The sequence below is a fragment of the Rhamphochromis sp. 'chilingali' genome (assembly GCF_963969265.1).
Source record: "Rhamphochromis sp. 'chilingali' genome assembly, chromosome: 9".
Taxonomy (NCBI): Eukaryota; Metazoa; Chordata; class Actinopteri; order Cichliformes; family Cichlidae; genus Rhamphochromis; species Rhamphochromis sp. 'chilingali'.
In genome coordinates, this window is record NC_137936.1 from 19,479,419 (window position 1) to 19,498,224 (window position 18,806).

Below are 18,806 nucleotides of genomic sequence, written 5' to 3' on the forward strand. Positions count from 1 at the left end.
TCTCTGCCATCCTCGAAAGGCAGGTGTCTTTAGCTTCTGAGAGCCTGATGATGAGCTCCTAATACAGTGAAAAATCAGATGAAATGCACTGCAGACTGTTAAATATTAGCCCAGATCAGGTCACTTTCAGTTTTTTACAACTCGTACTATAATTTCAGACATTTTGGGTGAAATGAATTTAATAGTATATCTTAAATTATACTTTACCTTTTAAATCTGAACTGGATAACCACTAAAATAATGCAAAATATTGTGCATGTTATACTTCTAGAGGTTCACAGAAAGGCAGACAAAAAACAGAAATCTGTGAGTGCACACTTAACGCACTTCGTCCTCAGCGTTTTAGCACCACCTTCACACCTTCAAAAGGACACATCCTGTGAGTAGCCGCGAGCTCAGTAATCTATCTCCCTGTCTTCTCAGTACATAGCACAGGATATACAAAGGCTCTCTGTGGAGATGCTCAAAGTTGGGACAGAAAAGGTTGCTAGGTAAGGTGAAAAGAAGCAGGGGGGTACGCCTGTGTGGGACACAGAAGGTCTTGTCAATTTCGATGCTCAAGTTAGACTCGGAGTAAGTTTTTTGTTTAAAAGCTGGTTGTTGCTTTTCTGTATTATAGTACTGTAGAAGCGACTTTCATCTGTCACCTCATTCACCACAGGTCACAACAATGGGTAGCTCCGCATATTTGATTTGGCAGATGCCCTTCCTGTGTTGTAAGACTCTGTATGTTCCAAAAACACATCAGGTTCCGTTTACTTGATTTTGAGGGGGCGCTCTTGTGCGCTGTTCTGCTACTATTCAACTCACCAGTATCATCATGTACATTTTATTTAATATTCTAAGGTTTGGTTTGTGTTCCAGGTTTTGGTGGTTGTTGTTATATTTCTGCTCTGTTTTATTTTCTGGTCTTAGTTTTGACATCTAGTCTGTGTGTGTGTTAGTTCCTGTTTTACTTTGATAGTCTCCATCTCGCGTGTACTATGTTTAGTTTTGCTTCCCCTGTCAGCTGTCTTCCCATCCGTGTCCTGTTCCCTCGTTATCCTGTGTATATATTCTGTGTTTCCCTCTGTTCTCTGTTGTGTTCTCCCTCATTGTAGTTGGTTGGTCTGTCTTTAAATCAATTTATGCAGTTACGACACATTTTATTATAACCTAATCCTTAAATGGATTCAATGCCGTAGAGGCCCACAGACTGGTTAAAGTCTAAAAGTCTTTTTGTAAGGTTTGTTCACAGTTGCAAAATATTAAAAAATGTAAACAATGTTGTCCCAGAAACTATAAAAGCACTATATGGGAAATAAAAGGAAGGACAGCATGTTCAGGGGTTCATCATAATTATATTATGTAAGAGCAGCAAGTGAGAGCAGTTTTTATTGCACCGCAGTCCCTTTGTGGAACTTTCCAAGAAGGTGATTGTAAGTTATAGTGTTTATAGCTGCAACAGGCCTTTTCTCCACTAAGGAGAGGACTTTCCACTTTATTTATTAGCAATGTAATACCATCCATCTGTTCCCCTGTCTCTATTAAAAAAACAAAAACACTCACCCAGTGTCCCGCAGAGGAAATAACTGCAGCACCACAGCAGCCCCTGTAGGAGGACGGGCCAGTCGTTTGCATAAAGGGCAGGAAAACATTTATTGGCCAGACACAGACAAGTACAACAATAAGAGGATTAGAGATGCCATCTTGCACTCAACATGCACACATAAAATAAAATGAAGTGAATCACTGCGTGACATAATCCCCCCTATTGATTCATCTCTTGTTGCGAAAAGGGCAAATCCAGTTACAAAGAAGTGAATCATTGGTTCACGCAGCGTAACGCAGTGGAAAATCCGTTCTTGATGTCAGATTTTACATCATGGGCTACATCCAGACCACTTTGTGGCGGACCAGTGAAAACTCTCTCTCTGCCAGTGTACATAGATGAGTATATTTTAAAAAAAATTATGTGCTATTTCAACAGAAAGACATCTGTAAGCATGACTCTTTGAAGTAAGAAGTAAGTGTGTAAAATTACAGAAATCTATAAATAATTACGTTGGTGTAGCATGAATGGCCATTGGGGGGGGGGGGGGTCTTTATCAGTAAAATGCAAAATACTATTAAAAGTCTAAAATTTCTTTTCTCCTTCACATTTTCCAAAGTCATCCTGTGGACCAGATTGGAGTTTTTACCGGCCAATTCCGGCCCCTATGCCTCATGTTCGAAACCCCTGCCTTACTACATGTATTTCTGTATTCATATCGTCCTCAGTTGTAATAACTCTGTGATGATTACTTTTTAAGTAACAGCTCTTTAAGCCAAAATGTAAATGTGGTCAAAGGTTAGTTTCTGATTAAATGCCCCTAAAACTGATAATACTCCCATAATGCTGACTTGTACTTTGTGCTAAGTGCCAATTGGCAAATCTTAGCATGCTTAGGCTACACGTTGCTCTGAGAACATAAATATGATCTCAGAGATGCCAAGAAACTGATGGAAAGCTGATGGGTGAAATGTGCTGCAGAAGCATTTGAAAGCATTCATATTGTGATGCATTTCCTCCCCATGGAAACATCACTTCACTTTTGTAAGTAAGTGCTCTGCCTTCATAATGCATAAGTTTTATAGCATCTGTCTTGATGGAACAAGCCACAAACTTGGGCAAAGTTTGACATTCATTTTGCCTGAAAAAAAAAAAGAATCATTGTTTAGGGGCTGGCAATTTTTTTCCTAAACAGTCACTACAACAACTTTGGCCTTGTTGCTTGTCCAAGTTAATTATTAACCATATATCTGAACTCAACACCAGCGAGAAACAAAATAACATATGTCTGATAAAATATAGAGGTGAGGACACTCGTTAAAAATAATGAAATGCTTTGTTTTTTCCATCCTGGCAAATGAGCACAACTCGGTTACACAACTGTATCAGTGTCAAGGCCCCCTTCCCTCTGTCTTCCGGTCCTGGCGGGACACTCCTTCCCTGTGGAAGCCTCCTGCCAGGTGTTAATAGACACCCTGCTTTCCTGTCCATTCCTCCCTCGATCAAGCATGAAGTTGAACCAACCCCCGAGTGGTGAACGCAGTGTGAAAACTAGGCTACATCTCTGGTTCTGCAGTCCGCCATGGCCCACTGAGGATCCTGTCATGCACACCTTTTCCAGGACAGCAAAGCTTGCACTTGAGGAGGATATTAAATATTCAGTCTCCTGCCTCTACAGGCCTGCAGGGAAAGGAGGCTTGGGGCTAATTACTGAGCTGGAGGGGGGGAGTGTGTGTGTGTGTGTGTGTCTCTCTCTCAATATGTTTGTGCTTGTTAGGGGTGAGCGTGTGCCATGGTTGTGCAGAAGCAGCAACAGCCTTGATCAGATTTATCTTCCATTTATGCAAACAGGAAATGGGACGGGCTGTCCTCATGACTCCAGTGCTTGTCATTAAGAGCTAATGAGGTAACACAGCACTGACCATAACCCTCTTTAGCAGCGCATCTGCGTCTTAATGTCCCTGCTGTACTGTAATACATTTGCCCATACATATTTCACCTTTCAGTTGTGCACTGTGTCAGCTACATAAAGACACTACTGATTCATTTTAACTTTAACTTTGGAACACAATCATATTGCACCCCATGTGTCCTTACCACAGGGAGCTCATTGGTTTCTGTTGCAAAGCACAGACTGGGTTAGCCTCATTTTCCCTTCGTCACAGATTTGTCACAGCGCCGAGTGTCCTCAGCAGACATCCTTCTCTGCCTGTGTCTATCTGTATCACTGTAGCGAGCTTGCGTTCCTATAATCTCCTCTCTGGCTGACCCTAGTTGGCTCACTACCAGGGTGTGAGGAGAAAAGGTGAGCGAGGGAGATAATTTGATGGGAACTGGAGCTCATCATCCTTCAGGTGCTCTCTTTACACAACACAGCCAGGTTTCAGCGTGATACATTAAAGTGCTCTCCAGCCTGCTAGAAAAGTCCTGATCTGTTGAGCGCGGTTTCCACTGAACACTTCAGGCTCGGTCTTGAGTCCCAATCTGATGCTAAATCAGCGCGCTCCCTGCATGATTTGCTTTTCCCAAAACTCCCCTTTAGGGCTTCTGCTAAGTTGTGTGACCTCCACATTCTCGCAAAACTACTGAAAACAATGCTGCAATCTTTTACCTTTTACAGTTAAGGGTAACGTTTGTGTTTTTTATAACTTTAGCTGATTTATTCTCTTGAGTGTGATTATTTAGTTACCTGAAATCTACCTCTAACAGGTCTTATTTCAGAGTTTAATCCATCATTTTGACTCTCTTGGGACCCACACCTGGAGGCAGGCTATTTCAGGGAAAGCTCTGATAAAGTTTACATTTCGGGGTGCCCTTTAATTCCCTCTTGCTTCTAAACTCCTGTCCTCTCTTGCCTCATCCGAACAAAACTTTCACTGCTTTTAGCCCCTCTCTCTTTAAAGGCCAAGCTAGGTGTGGAAACGCTCACCTGTCAAGATTAATTAAAGCTTATAGAGGTTGACTGGCACAAGGGAATAATCCCGCTCTCCAGTCGCCTGGGACATGGCCTCGACAGTGACCTTGTGCTGGATTTCACACTGACTCCAGGACAGGAATAATAGGTGTGGCACACCTACACAGCCACAACGGTGTAGGCTTCCTAATCCCCAGCACTATGACTAGACCCTGTTGTACTCAGCAGATTATATCATTAGTAGGTAGCTCAGTGCTTTAAAAGGTCTCCAGTAGCCTTTCAGTGGGTCTCGCTTGCTACGCATGCTGTCCTTTGCAGCAAAGTAATTCATCCGGGTTTTCTTGAAGCCCGGGGCATTGAAGGATTGTAGCAGAATGAATAGAAATGGAGACAGAGGTAGTAAAGTCTCAAAGGGTTTGTTTGTTTGTTTGTTTGTTTGTTGGGTTTTTTTGTTTTTTTTTTCAGGAGTATCGGTACAATCAGAAACTCCCTCTCGCTCTCTTGCTTTCTTGTCTTTTGCTTACACTCTCTTCCAGTGTAGCGCAAGACACAAAAAGAAAAATGCCCCAGAGTTCACATTAGCTCCGACCCTTCTTTTGAAATGCTGACATGAAAGTAGAAAAGCTAAAGGGGCCGTGAACTAATATCATCAAAAGGATGAACCAGGGCGTTTTAGCTATTTCTGAAAAACGCAGTTAAATGCTACAAATGGAGCAACACCAGTTCTTCTCTTTGATACTGAGTTTCTCTCAGGAATGACCGTCCTTGCTGCCATACAAGACTCAAACTCTTATATCAGTTTTGATTCAGTCAAGCATCTTACCTGATCCCAGCCCTGAAGACCAGCTGTACTGTGCCAGTGCAGAGTTGGAGTGGCAGTGTTTTTCCCATTCATCAGCAGACACCCAATCATAGACCTGACTGTCAGTTTCCATTAGCCGGCGATGCTTGAAGAAAAGCCAGAAGGTCAATTGAAGACACTGAGTGTTGTTCTGAAAGAAGCTTTTCAAACCATCTGGTCTAAAAAAATATCCCATCAAGGCTGTCATCATATCAGATTTTCTCTACATGATTAACTCAGCCAAACGATGGTTTTAGTATCTGCACTGATATTCGCTGTGAATTGCAATAAAGCAAAATGACTCCCCTGAATGTACAGCAATGTCTGATGTATCTGTGATACTTTTCCTCTTTGTTGCAAATAATAACTTTGATGAATCTGGTTTTGAAAATAAAAACTGTGGTGCGAGCTCCACATTCAGGGTAATGAGAAGGAGCCTTCCATGAATACAAAACAGATGGCTTCAGACTTGTTGCATACTCTGTGCAGTCTTTTAATCTCTAAGTGTTCATTTCTGTCTAGACGGCCATCGGTTAAGAGATATTCTGATGATCAAGCATTTGCTTCTTGTTTGTGTAAGATTAACAAAATGGATTGGGCAATTACTCCGAAACCATCCACATTTGGCATGCATGTGCTGATCAATATCACACTTTTTGATTTGTTCAGCTCAGCTTCTGTAGTCTAAAATGTGAGGAATTTTACAAATAGCTGAATTTTAGCTAAATGTTACTAAAATAGAAGTAATTGACACTGCTAACATGCTAAAGCTCCTTGTTCCCCCTTCAGGTTTACCACAGCGATGGACTATGGAGTGCTGTTAAACTATTTCAGTGTGAACCAAAGGGGAGAACTGACTGACCTGCACTGTTCTGGGGAAATAGCAATAGATGAGTACAGAGCAGTGGAAGTTTATACCGCAGACATTTTTTTAAACATTTTTCTCTCTGTGTTTTCCAGATCCTGGCAATCATCTCCATCCTCTTCATTGTGTTGTCCACCATTGCCTTGTCTCTGAACACACTTCCAGAGCTGCAGGACACAGATGAGTTTGATCAACCCACCGACAATCCACAACTGGCCCATGTGGAAGCCGTGTGTATCGCGTGGTTTACTATGGAGTACCTCCTTCGCTTTCTCTCTTCCCCCAGCAAATGGAAGTTCTTTAAAGGTCCTTTGAATATTATTGACCTGTTAGCCATCTTGCCCTACTATGTCACCATCTTCCTGACAGAATCCAACAAGAGCGTGCTGCAGTTTCAGAATGTCCGCCGTGTGGTTCAGATTTTTCGGATCATGAGGATCTTGCGTATTCTGAAGCTAGCCCGTCACTCCACAGGTCTTCAGTCCTTGGGCTTTACTCTCAGAAGGAGTTATAATGAGCTGGGTCTCCTTATCCTCTTCTTGGCCATGGGAATTATGATATTCTCCAGTCTGGTGTTCTTCGCTGAGAAAGATGAAGAAGACACTAAGTTTAAGAGCATCCCAGCTTCCTTCTGGTGGGCTACCATTACTATGACCACAGTGGGTTACGGAGATATTTACCCAAAAACTTTGCTGGGAAAGATAGTCGGCGGGTTGTGCTGCATTGCGGGGGTTCTGGTGATCGCCCTGCCTATCCCCATCATTGTAAATAACTTCTCTGAATTCTACAAAGAGCAAAAGAGGCAGGAGAAAGCCATCAAAAGAAGGGAGGCTCTGGAGAGAGCTAGGAGAAATGGTAGCATTGTCTCTATGAACATTAAAGACGCATTTGGCCGCAGTGTGGAGCTCATGGACGTAATGGTGGAGAAATCTGATGAAATGAAGGAGAAACTCCAGGATAACCATGTGTCTCCTAATATCCACAAAGGGACTCCGAAAAACAAGTCAAAGACCAACCCAGGCAGCCCCACCAAGACCCTTGAATCAAACTATGTAGAGCAGGCCAAGCCTTCCAGCAGCCCCCAGCACCTCAGTGCACAGAAACTGGAGGAGCTGTACAACAAGATGACCAAGGCCCAAACGCAACCCAGCCTCACCGGCAAGGAAAAGGGGCAGCCGTCCAAATGTAGAGAAAGAGCTCAGCTTGAGATGGGAAGCATCCCCAATGAAGCTATCCCAAGCACAGTGGAGGTTGTGACAGACATGAAGAGCACGTCCAGTATCGACAGCTTTATCAGCTGTGCCACTGACTTACCTGAGAGCTCTCGCTTTTCCCAAAGCCCCATCAGCAACATCCCGGGCAAGGTCAGTACAAACCCGAGCCTGGAGACCACCCTGGAAAATGAGCATGAAGGCGCCACAACACCCTTGACAGGCAAAGGTACAAACTCCAGAGGCACACACATCAACAACCCACTCAAAAGTCGTTCTCATAAAGTCAACTTCCGAGGCGGTGAGGATTCGGGGACGGGAGTCCTGTCAGACAGCTCGTCCGTGCATAGCCCCGAGGCATCCATCTACACGACCGCCAGCAGCAGAACACCCAGCAAGAGCCCAGAAAACTTACTGCCTAGCATGTTCACGTTCCACGATGCCTCCGTCAGTAAGTTCATTGATGCTGACACAGATGAGGAGGAGCACCCGCATGATGGTTCAGTCGCCAGCCCAGCCCAAAGACTCCTGGAGAAATCCAGCCCCAAGTTTGGCCATCGCTCCACTTTCCAGCAGGCTCCCAACCACATGGAGGGCCTCCAACGGAAGCTGGGAAACAGCACACTGCCGTTAGAGGGGCAGGAGAACCACGTGGCTCAGGAACTTCAGCCACTTCAGGGAGAGAAGAGTCACTCTAACTCTTAAAGAACCAAAAGAAAAGAGACAACAGACAGAACGTGAATAGAAAGCAAAGGAGGTGACAAGCAAATAAGAAGCGCTGGGAACCTCCCAGCGTTATGAAAGGCACGGAAAACATTTGCGGGAACATTTAAAGACTTACAAAAATACTTCTATCCCGTGAAGAAACAGTAACTGTGCACACTGGGAAAGAATTTTGTGTCCTCTTGAGCTTCTTTCTACTAATAACTCGTAAATAAATCCTTTTAGCAGAGAACTCTTAAGAGATTTTAAAAAAAGAAGCAAGGAATACATTCTGAAGAGTTTTACAATTTATACATTTCTTTTAGCCTGTCCAGTTGACTACAGTTAATCTTTTTCATAAGGCAAAAACCTACTTTCCCGGCATCCCTGGATAGCACTTTGACGCCACAATAGCAAAGGCTGTCAAATCAGTAGCAAACCACAAAGGGCATTGAAACCTGGCATATTGAGTTGTAAGGGGAATACACATTTTCTTTTACTTTCTACACAGTGTATAACCTATATTCAGCGTATACGATGAAGTGGTGGGAAAATGCGTAGTTTGTTTCCTTTAACTTCCTTCCTCGAAACTGGCCTTAGTACACGTCGTCTCCTGTGTTTTATGTTTGTACGGCAGAGCGAAATCCAGAAATTAACAGGCAGTCAGGCAGCATGCACGTGTGCTTAATCATTACCTTTCATATCTACTATATTTATTCCTATGTAACGTTTGTGGTCTCTTGTCTTGAGTGTGATCTCGAGTAAGACTCAAGTGTTTCAGTCTGTTGTCGTCAAAAAGTTCAGTGTCCTACTCGTTGATCTCTTTTCTTCTTTTCTTTTTTACTGCACAGGTCACATTAAACAACACAGAGACACACTGTGAGGTTATATCCGTGAATGTCCTTCCTGTTCTCGTTGTGCCAGGCTGCTGGCGAGAAAGAGAGAGAGAGCACTTTTTTATTATTAACACAGAAGAAAAAAGCGTTATCTGTGCTTGTGTACCTATTTTCTTTGTTTCTAAATGTTTTTTGCATGTCTCTTAGACTTCATGTCCGATGTGGAGGAAACTTAAACGGAAAAAAAACTGTCTGACACTGATGAAAAGTTTCTTGAAGGAGCTGAGGGGGAGTCGCCATTCCTGGTGTAGCTGATAAACTTTGCATTAAATGACACTGCTTATGAGCATCAAAACAGCTGGAAAGACAGCAGTGAAAATCCCAGAGATTTGAGCTTCCGAGTGTGAATATTGTACATTTCTAATTACGCAAGTAGAATCTGTTACAACGATACACATTTATTGTACAAGGTAAAGAATCAAAATAATTTATATTTTTAAGCTATTTTCTAAAAGAATGGATTCTTAGATAAATATATTGTGCATAATCTCATAGTTTTGCATTTCAAGTACTGCATTATTTCAATGGAGCTGCATTTATTAGACAATAATCTGCAGTGCATACCTTTGTATTGTTTGCTACTGTCTCCCAGTAATTCTCTGTCCTTCTGTTCTTTGTGTGATGTGAAGAACCAAAGAATTGTTCTGTCTGATAACTCATGCTGATGATTTATCTCAAAGAATATTAGAAATTGAAGCATTCCTTTTCTAAACAGCAGAACGTGACATATATCAAGGGGGCATACTCGCTCATTGGGGACAAACATGTGAGCCAGAGAGAGCGTGCTGGCCCCTGAAGAAGACGACTGCTGATGGAGGATGAAATAGGAAAATGAAAAAGGAAGGCAGGAACGAAGCACTTTATTTCAGATCCATTTAGAAAGCTAATTTGATTATTTACACTCTCTGGATCCTGGCAAGTGGTTCGCTTCCAGAAATCCAAAACATTATGCTCACTTGAGTCCACATGACATCTCTTATAAACTTAAAGACACCTTGCAGCTATGTGCAGCTTGCCACTCTGATACACAAACAGCAAGGAGGTACATTAGGCCACTATAGTTCAACCAAAGGGATCCGTCATCCCGCTTTTCTGAACACACATGATCACTGGACACATGAGCGATCCGGGCGTTGATCATCCGGTGCTCTCATGCTCTTTCTTACAGAAACCAAGCAAGTATCATTTTTTTATTATTGCAACTTACAACATATCATGCAAGCCAGCTACAAGCAGTCGTTTTCAGTAGTGGACCTTAAGCTTAAAAGAGATATTCACTGCTGTGCAATGTCTGCAGTCATTAGACGTAATATGAGTTAGATAATTTGGTGCCTTTGCTTTTAAGAACGCCTACTCTGCACGCTGAATCTGTCGCTGTGCCCTGTCTAATGGAGCCTGAATGACAATAAAACAAACAGCGAATAAACACATAGAGAACTGGGTCATCATGTTGTCAGACTGATATATTAGATATCTACAGCCCTTTCTCTCATGTCTTTCCTGTGCACTTTCACTCAAAAAGCACCAAACGGGTGCACGGAAAAGGCCCGGTCCACACAAACAAACAGGTGGGGACTCGCTCGGTAGAGTGAACAACCACTGTTTCCATGGTGATGGCTGAGATGACTGAATGGCTCAGATTTGATGCAAGCAAGTAGTCGAATTTGTAGAGATGGAGTCCTTAAAGACTCAAATAGCATATTGAGAGTGCAGACAGCATTCACATTCTGTTCATTCCTCTCAGTTTGTTCCCTGCTCGCTTGTCACTCAAGTGTGGTGAAGGCTTAAAAACAAATGTGTAAACAGAAAACTGGATTATGGGCCTCTTAAAAACAGTCACATATTCCCTTTTTTTTTCATAGAAACATGGACACATTTCAGCAAATTACAAGACAGCAGACAGAGTACGAACATATGCCCCCATCTATGGTGATGCAGTTAATAAAGACTTCAGCTTCCTAGCTGTGCAGTAGAACTGTTACCCTGATTATAACTGACGTTCCTCTGCTCCTTCACCTCATGACCAACAAAGACAGAAGTTAATCATTCAGAGGAGAGCATGGAAGTATTAACAAAGAAATTTCCTTTTTTCTTTCGCTCATTTTTGGGAAGAGTAAAGCGTCTCTCAGGCAAAAGAACTGCCTTGACATTCTGTCAGTAAGAAGCAGAGTTATGCAGTCAGATTATATCACTCGTATGCATTTTCCATTACAAGGCCCAGCCTTGTGCTCGAGTCTTCTGTGAAGAATGACAGTGCAAAGCAGGCAGATGAGGCAACCTTTTGAGGATGTGTTCAATTCAGTGAGTCTATAAATACAATCCTGGGCATGCACCGGAAAGGTCTGAGCCTGCAGGAAAGGCTCAGTTACAGCAGTGTGTTTGGTCAGATGGCGTCATGCAGTTTTTGAAGAACAAACTTTGCCTGCAAGTCTGGCAAAAGGGGTGGCTTGGAGGAAGCTACACAGCTACACCGCTGACTGTGTAGTTACTTTGCTTCTTTTTTTTCCTTGCAGCCCAGCCCAATGCTGCATTGTAATAGAATAAAAATGTCAAACTGACAAATGGTCATATAACTTTGGCTGCTGAAGGTGCTAGGGACATAAGAAAAGAACAAGGAAAGGGGGGAGCATGTGTCACACGGTGAAGAATGAAGGCTCATTAGCATTCAACAGTCAGACATGCAGTAAATAATATTTTGGAAAATGAGCCTCTAATCTAGTTGACTTTCTAAACAAGCCATAGTCTATTTGAATACATTTTTTCTGTGTTGGATGAATGTTAACAATGTCCTTGTTGCTTTTTATATAATTTCCTCTTGTTTTCTGAACTGCACTTTATTTATTTTGCCTAAATTAAGCCCTCGGCTTCTTAACGAGAATAGGAATAACAACACAAAGAAAAAACTGAGAAAATACAAACTTACACATTAGTTCATACAACTCCAGAAAGCACAAGTTTTATCACTGAGTAAGCATTTCAAGCCAAATACAGACACTTCATTTGATTTCAATCCTTTTCTTCCCCCTCCTTCAGGGAAATAATCATTCTGTTCAACTCACGCAGGTCTGTACGTCGCCCCATCTGTGTCTGGGAAAATGTCTCTTTTGTAAAGTTTAGTACTTTGTACCAGTTGACTTTGTAGAATATTTGTGATTTCCCATTGTTCAGTGCATGTAGCGCTATGAAACTTTGACACACAGAACTTATAAATATTATCTAAAAAAGAAAAGAGAATAAAAAGCTATAGGAAAATGTCTATAATGAGCAGTTTTGAAGCAGATTTCTCATTTTACTGACTGATGCTTAATAAAGACAATAATCCAGTGTTGGTCCCGCGAGTCTCACTCTTCTTGTAAGACAGTTCATTATTTAAGCACAGAATTCTTTATTTCGATGCCCGTGGCTCTTGTGGTCCTCCATACATAACAACGTGTGACAGCAAACTGCAGTGACTGCACAAGCCTGAGCTAAAGGGTCGAGGATAAACACTGCTTGTTTTATACAATAGCTCCCTCTAGTGGTATGTTTTCGTATCCATTAAGATGTGTACGGATCCGATGTCTCTGACTAAACTTTCAGGAGTGGGAGGTTAAGTTTCCCATGACGCCACATGAGAAACACGGACTGTTGTGGAGGGGTTCACCAGTAAGTTCATATAGAGAAATACTGAGCAGATTTGGTGCAACTCTCCACAGCAGTCTCAGTATGCCATTAATTTACATGGAAGAACAAACTGTATTTCCTGCATCAAACACAGTACATCTAGTTTTAATGATGAGTGACCAGTGAAGTTTCCATTCTGTGCCAGCAATGACCACCAATACCAACATCAACACTTAATTACTTGTTGATTATTTTTACAGTTATTATTTTTATTGCATTTTTCAAAATCTTAAGGTGACGTGGATATCAATTCAAGGTAAAAAAAATATGCATCCAACTGTCCATTTTCTTCCATAATGGAGCAAACACTATTAGAACACTGGGACCAGAACAATATTTTTGCTTGACTAATGAGCCCATGCTTTGGCGAGATACTCAACCCCAAGTTTGGTCTAATGGATCCATTGTAGTGTAAGTGTGAATGCATGAAAGCAGTATATGAACAATATGGGAAAGAGCAGAGACACAATTTAATTTAATGACATACAGTAGTGGGGTTACAAACACACTGGGTGTGCAAAGACAGGAATGGAGAAGAAGTGCATCATGGGAAGTCCCACATTCTACTTTTAGGATCTCTCTGAACCACCAGGAAGTGTGCAGTCTGAGAACGAAGTGCTCTGATTGGACAATATGGTATTATCGGGCCTTTAAGATATGATGTGGTCTGATTGTTCAAGAGTTTTATGCGAGGAGACAGGTTTTATATTCACTTCTGGATTTAACAGGAAGCCGATAAAGAGAAGTTGATATAGGAGAAATGTGATCTCATTTTCTAATCCCTTTTAATATTGTCACTGTAGAGATTTCTATGGAAGGTTCACTCTAAAAATTTTATAGTCTAACCATTTTAAAAAGAAGGTTTACAAGATCGTAGTGAGCCTTGCTATGATGTATGTTTGGAGGCGGTGGGACTGAAAAAAAGGACAGGAGGCTAAGATGGAGGTGGCAGAGTTGAAGATGCTAAGATTTTCATTGGGAGCAAGCAGAATGGACAGGATTAGAAATGAGTGTATCAGAGGGACAGCTCAGGTTGAGTGGTATGGAGTAAAGTTACAGAAGCAAGGCTGAGATGGATTGGCCATGTGCAGACGAGAGATAGTGGACAAAATGGATAAAGGATGCTGAATATGGAGCTGCCAGGCAGGAGGAAAAGAAGACGACCGCAGAAGAGGTTCAGGGATCTAGTGAAGGAGGATGTGCAGAGGGCTGGAGTGACAGAGGAAGATGCTAGTGATAGGGTGAGATGGAAGCAGATGATCCCCTAAAGGGAGCACCCAAAAGAAGAAATTGTTAAAGACTATAAGCAAACAACAAAAACTATTTTTCAGTGACTGTAAAAGTTATGTTACATCATTCTACACCATGACCGAGGTTGTGAAAAGGATTAAGCTACAGTAAACGCCAGCAACAACCTTAACTGAAGTAGTCATGTCTGTTACACGAGCACTGCAATAACACAAAAACATTAAGTGTGACCTACAGCAGATCACGAGAAAATATTCCAAGAATATGAGTTTATGAAAAACGCTACTTATTAGAGATTTGTGCGCACATGATGAACAGTTTATCAGCTTAACATTTTGTACAGAGTTGGATAATCCACCTCACATCATGGATCAGGAATAACTTCTATACTAAGATGAAAGGAGAGGAATGTATATCATAAAGTCGTTTACTGTAGTAACTGTGACACGTTTAAACTAAAGGTTATAAGTCGCACTTTGAAATAAGACCCTGTTTATTTATTATAAGGAGGACAGATTTTTTTCTTTTACCTCAAAATGTATAATTAGAAAATAGTCATAATAATTAATACTTTTAAAATATTTTTAATAAATAAAATAAAAATATATAAGTTAAACTCTTAAAATATTTCATTTAAATTAAATACAAAAATAAAATCTACACTTGAAATAATAAACATTTTGTGAACTTACAAAACTGCACAGCCTGCTTGATGAGGCTTCCGTGCACGTTTGTTGATTGGTTACGTCATGACTTCGAGGTCAGCTGTCTTCTTCGCCAAGTGTTTGCATTGTAACACCTATTCCGATGGTCATAAACGCCGACAGAAACCGTATTGTATTAAAATGACCGAAAGCAACAGTGAGACTACTAAAACGTTTATATGAGCAGATTCCCCCCGAAAACTTTTTGATTCTAAACTACGATGAAAACATGAACCCAAAACTAAAATAACAGCTCAGAAAGTAAAAGACTGCAATAACTCTGGGTCCACTGAGTGTTATCGTAATCCCTGCCTCAATCCCACAGCCGCTCTTTATGAGTGTATTCAAGCGAGTCACTCAGCTCTTCATTTATCAAACAAAAAGCTGCTCTATTGGCGGCCGCCATCAGCCGACCGTCCTATAATCCGGCACAGTTACATAAAACAAGCCTCCAACCCCAACGTCACACGGAGAGGTAACTACACTCCAAAGCGTGGCATTCTTTTTTGTGTGACTCGTTGGCTTCTCCTGGACGCAGAAGGAGCAGGTGTGTCTAAGCGTCATGATTGTGTTAGTAGACTTGTTGCTGATGCTAATCGACCTAACCGGCTCTATCCTGAGTGCCATCCTGCAGACTTTCCTTCGGCCGAGGCTTAAATGCATCGATGGGGAGCTGTGTCTGATCACGGGAGCCGGGGGCGCGCTGGGTCGGCTGTTCGCCCTGGAGTTTGCCAAAGAGGGGGCCCACCTGGTGCTGTGGGACTGCAACGCGGCTGCCAACGAGCAGACTGCCAGGCTGGTGCGAGAACTGGGCGTCCGGGTGCACACCTACACGGTGGACCTGTCCAAGCGTCGGAACATTTACGAGACAGCGAACCGGGTGAGAGCGGAGGTCGGGCATGTCTCCATAATGGTCAACAACGCAGGCGTAGTGGCTGGACGGAGGCTGCTGGACTGTCCGGATGAGCTTCTGGAGAGGACTCTGCTGGTGAACTGCCACGCGCTTTTCTGGGTGAGAGCTGATGCTTTTTTTACGCACACATTCGTGAACCACCACTTTAAAGAAAAAAATTAATGGGCGATCCACCGGTCTCACAGGAGTTATGTAACACCCATTTAGTGTCCTCCTCGCTGGTTCCGGTTGGACTTGTGCACTGATGTGTCATAATGATGATCATAACTCATGTACACATGTAAATAAAAACACGCTACAAGCCAGCATCAAGTTAGGTACGTGATCCTGCTTTTGATCCTCCTAAAGCCTCAATCTGCTGCTCATAAAATAAGTGACAATTAGCGGATTTGCGTAAAATCGACGAGAGACAAACGGTGGGCGGCTTTTCTCTTTATTGTTATCAAATAAGCTACACCTGATCCGTCAAATGAGACTTGTTTCTCTCCTGTTTAACCACGTGTTAGCTTTTATTCCAAGTTTCACTGTTTGAATACATATTCATAGCACAAATACAGTATCAGTTAAAGTCATAAAGCTGTGAAACATCGACAACGTCCCATTTTCAGTTTTCAAAACCAAGATCCTCCAAACAATAAAACCAACCTTCATGTGCATATTCCCATATCTTCGTAGGTTTTGGGGGGTTGGTATGTAAATACACAAGCTATTTTACACTAAAGCCTACCTGGAGTCAACTATTTTTCTCTGCATGTCTAATCAAGAGTTCATTTGCCATTAATAGCCTTTCTTTGGGAATGTCCTCACTTGACTTTTTGCCCCATTAAATGGCTTTTAAAGCATTCTTAAATTGCATTTAAAAGGAGCTTCTGTGCAAGTTTGCAGCTCCATATTTTTATTGTTGGACTTTGTAATTGTCTTGTGAACTTGGCCTGATGCAGCCTGACGGTTCCTCGTCTGTCTTAAACAAGCCCTTTTAGCTCCTATATTTTTAAGTCCTCTGTCTTTTAGCATACTTTGCTCCAGAGCTGTGTGCAGGTACTGATGTCTCTCTCTCTATGATGTCACACAGAGCCAAATGCCCAAAAAAACAGTGTGAGAAAGGTAATTTATAACAGTCTGGAGTCTGAGTACTTACTTCTAAATATCATCACTGCACGAGATCAAAATAAGGAAAAGCACAATAATTCCACTTTAATTTCTGAAAAGTTGTAGACACATAAAGTATGCAAATCAGATTTTGAGCTTTAAGCAAAGGTTTATGGTTCCTGGCCCCCATGATAAGCTTTACTGCTTCACTTACTGCTGCAACCTTCCTAATTTCACCCAACAGATGACGAAAGCGTTCCTGCCACGGATGAAAGAACAAAATCACGGCCACATCGTGACCGTCGCCAGTGCACTTGGACTGTTCAGCACTGCCTGCGTTGAGGTACACTGCAAAGAACTGTTCGAGCACAAACTTAACAGAAATACTTTCCAAAGCGTATGTTAACTGACCCGACAACTCATTTAAAGGCTCCTCTCTCTGGTCTTTCTACTTCCCCCTACAGGATTACTGTGCTAGTAAATTTGGAGCTGTTGGATTCCACGAGTCACTGACACATGAGTTGATAGCAGAAGACCTGAATGGCATCAAAACCACTTTAGTATGTCCTTATATTGTAGACACAGGGATGTTCGCAGGCTGTGAAATCAGGTGAGATGCAATTATTCACAACTGGAGCTTGCTGGGTGGTAATAATGAAGTAAAGCTGCATTTCAGTATGTCCTTTAATGCCTCTGTATTGCATTTACCAGGAAAGAGCTTCGCAGCATAATTCCACCTCTTGAGCCTCTCTATACTGTGCAGCAGTCTATGAAAGCCATCCTAGCAGAACAGCAGATGATCTGCATTCCTCGTCTTATGTACATCCCCTTTCTTGCAAGAGCGTAAGTACTAAGTGGATTATATGACATGATCAGCTGCTTTTACCAAGGCTTAAATTAATATGGGGCTTTTGTTTTCCATTTCTTGATGGATGTACAATAGAGCATGTTAGCTCATATAAGTACTTGGGCATCTATATTGACACAATGTTGATGTTTTTTTGTTTTTTTTAATGTGAAAAATTGCCTCATAGGCGCAGATTGTTTGGCGTGAGCTCTAAAGTTTACTTACAGTAAAGTCAAAATCAACAATTGAGAAACAGGTAAAAATTGCCATGAAAATCATAGGAAACAAAGAACACCGGTCTCTCAAACCAAAATATGAGAAAGCTGTTGTTCATCAGGTTCAGAAAATTGTTGATGATCCATCCCATTTCCCTTTTCAAGAGTTATTTCTCTCATGGAGACTGTATAGAGCACTGATGTCAAACTTATTTTGAATGAGATGATCTAAATAGGGCGGGGCCAGTGAGGCTATCCTGTCTGCTACTGAAAACGGTTAAACTACACATTTAATCCCTGAGACGTCTAAACAATGTTCCTCAGCTTTTCTACATGATAAAGAAATGCTTCTGTAGTAAATGAAAGAAATCAGTCAGCATGACTCTTTGGGGTTAAACTGTCAGAGAAAAAAAAAAAATCAAACAGCTGTGGTAGCTCATTGCACACACTGTGCTATAATTTAAAAAAACGAAGTTTCTGTTACTTTACGGGAAATATCCTACTGTGGACACATTGTAAAAATTTGGCTGTCTTTTAATTGCTTATCTTTTACTTCATTATTTTATCAGCATGAAAAAGCTGTTAAACCTATTCAAATGCATTTTAAAGGTCAGAAACTCGTGCCCTTCTTCACATTTTCCAAAGCTGCCAATAGTGGATCAGATTGGAGCCTTTGCTGGGCCGATTAAGCCCCTTGGGCCTTATGCTTGACTCCTGGTATAAAGCAACCAACTGTAAAGCAAACCGCTATAAGCACTTAGTCCTCTCAAAATCTATTGTACTTCTAAATAAAGGCTTGGAACAGTTTAAAAGGTCTGGAATTTATCACAGCGTACCTGAATGTTTGCTGGAGTTGCATTACAGGAAAGAGGTTTAATTTGTTGGTTTTTATTATGTGTGCAGCCATTCAGCACTGCATACCCAAGAGGAAAAGAAATCCCAGTTTTAAAACAAAGTTCATTCTTTTTTTCCTTCTAGCTTACTACCTTGGGAGGCAAATGTTGCAACGTATCGCTTCATGGGAGGCGACAAGTGCATGCTACCATTCATCAAGAACATTGAAATGAAGACCTCCAACGGCCATACCAAATTGTGCTAACGTTTCTGATGGTGTCTTTATAATATTCTGTGAAAATCTGCTTACGTTCGTTTTTTCCAGGACTTCCC

At 41.8% G+C, this 18,806-nt stretch overlaps 2 protein-coding genes across 2 annotated transcripts in view; both read left to right on the forward strand.

Moving 5' to 3' along the window:
- Positions 1-8,645, forward strand: part of LOC308403110 (potassium voltage-gated channel subfamily B member 1-like) — a 39,823-nt gene extending 31,178 nt beyond the window's left edge. The window contains exon 3 of the mRNA XM_080892359.1: positions 6,247-8,645. Within this exon, the coding sequence (XP_080748485.1) occupies positions 6,247-8,067 (1,821 nt within the window). The 3' untranslated portion in view covers positions 8,068-8,645. The remainder of the gene's footprint in view (positions 1-6,246) is intronic.
- Positions 8,646-14,999: 6,354 nt separating this feature from the next.
- On the forward strand, positions 15,000-18,774 carry LOC308402003 (retinol dehydrogenase 10-B-like). Its single transcript, XM_080890507.1, has 5 exons — positions 15,000-15,587; positions 16,822-16,920; positions 17,042-17,187; positions 17,289-17,420; positions 18,618-18,774. Exons 1-5 carry the CDS (start codon positions 15,138-15,140, stop codon positions 18,736-18,738), a joined length of 948 nt encoding a protein of 315 aa, XP_080746633.1. The 5' UTR covers positions 15,000-15,137; the 3' UTR covers positions 18,739-18,774.
- Positions 18,775-18,806: the final 32 nt, after the last annotated feature.

Coding starts and splice junctions, on each gene's coding strand:
- LOC308402003 (XM_080890507.1), top strand. CDS start 15,138: ATGATTGTGTTAGTAGACTTGTTGCTGATGCTAATCGACCTAACCGGC. Junction 16,921..17,041: donor TCAGCACTGCCTGCGTTGAG/GTACACTGCAAA, acceptor TTCCCCCTACAG/GATTACTGTGCTAGTAAATT. Junction 17,188..17,288: donor TTCGCAGGCTGTGAAATCAG/GTGAGATGCAAT, acceptor TGCATTTACCAG/GAAAGAGCTTCGCAGCATAA.